Here is a 1,804-nt window from a genome sequence, read left to right as displayed (position 1 = left end):
AGCCAGTTGAGTTATCATCTCACAGCCAAACAATTCCCTGCAGCGCTGATTCTGAGCAGCACCAACCACCCACTCATCACTGATAACACCAGTGGTGCAACAGCTCATCTCCTCTGCAGGTCAGGTCAAAATGAATTCTCTACAACCCGCTTTCCATTCTCAAGAGGGCCCTGCCCAGATCTCCAAGGCTCTACTCTTCACAGAGAGAGGGGCAGAAACAGATAAAGTACTTGTTGCAAAGAAGATACAAGGATTAAAAGGATAAGGATGAAAACCAGAGCATACAAGCAAAGAGAAGCAGGTCCTACATAACCCCATCAGCCAGAGAAGGGTCTTACTTTGCCAGGGAATTGTGAGCTTCGATAAATATCTCCTGTGCCTTCTCCGGGAAGGTTTTAGTGCTGAAATCTGGATCATGATCTTTTATCTTCCGCAGACTGAAAAGACAAGAAAAGCCCTACAGTAAGTAAAGAACAACTTGGAAACACCTCAGGTGTTTCAGATGAACTGGGACTTAGAAGGTTCAAGCCCAGCTTTTACCACGGAGCAACTGAGAACTGGAGACTCCCCCACTAAGATATACCCAACAGCAACAATGGATGGTGCCCTCTCACCACTGCAAGACAGAACTGAGTGAAACTCCAGCACCACAGACTAATTAAAAAGGAGGTACGTACGCCAGCTGGGAGGCAGCACTCTGCTTCAGCTTCTGCATCTTTTGCTTCAGCCCATCTTTGGACAGGGAAGTCAAGCGGGCATCGCCCTCGGGAGGGACGTACGGGTCTATAATATCAGCTGCAGGAGAGGGAAGAAAAGTCAGGAGGAGGCTCAAAAGCAGCAAAATGAAGGAAACAAAGAGGCAGCACCCTGGCTGCCGGGGGGTGGAGAAGCAGGATTCCACCCTGATGATGTCTGTAAGATGAAATATGAGCACACAGAGAACTGTAGTCTAACACAGCTTGTCAGCAGTGACAGGCCCCTGCTCTCTGCTCTCCTCTTCCAGGGGGAAAAGGAGGATAAAGACACATTCCGGAGTGGAAAACGTGACCTCCCTCGCTATTCCTTGTCCTTAGGTACGAAGGGCCAACCAGCTCAGAAAGCCTTTACCTCAGAAGCTGCCATCCCTCACCAGGAGGCAGAGTGGGCAATTCAGCCTACTGCTGATGGACACTCTGTCACCGTGGTCACACCACTTAAGCTAATTGCTCCACGCTGCTACTTTGCCCTAGTTTTGCCCTTGAGAAGGGACCAAAACCCAGTTTCTACCACCTGTGCAGGCCAAGTAGAAGGTCCGTTCTATACGGTCATCAGGAAATATTGTCCCTGAAGACTTGAGTCTCTTCTCCTTCTCTTCAGGAGACAGTTCTCTGGCCCATTCAGGGACAGAAAACCTCTTCTTCGTTCTCACTGGGACAAGGAGACAGGCCGGAGCCGCTCCAGCGGGACGGAGGATGGACTCGGCAGCCTAAGGGAAAGAAATAACGAAGCCGTAGAGTTAACCAGTGGCCAAGAAACAGCTCCAACATCTTGCCTTATTGATTTCACGCCTCCCAAGCACAGAGCGGCTGTAAATACACCCAGCGCCGCTACTTGTCGCCATCCCCGTCCCGCGGCCTTCCCGTGTTCCCTCATCCCTGACTCCCCACATCCCTTATCCCGTGGCTCCTCGCTCCCCCGGGCTCCTCATCCCCTCACGGCCCCTCATCCCCTTCCCCTCCGTCCGTCCCGCCGGCTCCCAGCCCCGTTCACCGGCCCCCACCTGCCAGCCCACCCTCAGGCCCAACCGGCCCAGGCCCGCCTTCAT

General features: G+C 52.7%; 1 protein-coding gene across 1 annotated transcript; it reads right to left on the bottom strand.

Moving 5' to 3' along the window:
- Positions 1–57: 57 nt before the first annotated feature.
- Positions 58–1,804, bottom strand: LOC106897936 (39S ribosomal protein L45, mitochondrial-like). Its single transcript, XM_014958935.1, has 4 exons — positions 1,760–1,804; positions 1,270–1,465; positions 678–795; positions 58–437 (listed from the first exon to the last, which is right to left on the bottom strand). Exons 1-4 carry the CDS (start codon positions 1,802–1,804, stop codon positions 335–337), a joined length of 462 nt encoding a protein of 153 aa, XP_014814421.1. The 3' UTR covers positions 58–334.

The sequence above is a fragment of the Calidris pugnax genome, unplaced genomic scaffold (assembly GCF_001431845.1).
Source record: "Calidris pugnax isolate Ruff unplaced genomic scaffold, ASM143184v1 scaffold335, whole genome shotgun sequence".
NCBI lineage: Eukaryota > Metazoa > Chordata > Aves > Charadriiformes > Scolopacidae > Calidris > Calidris pugnax.
The sequence above is the reverse complement of the archived record's forward strand: the minus strand, read 5'-3'. Positions and strand labels throughout refer to the sequence as shown.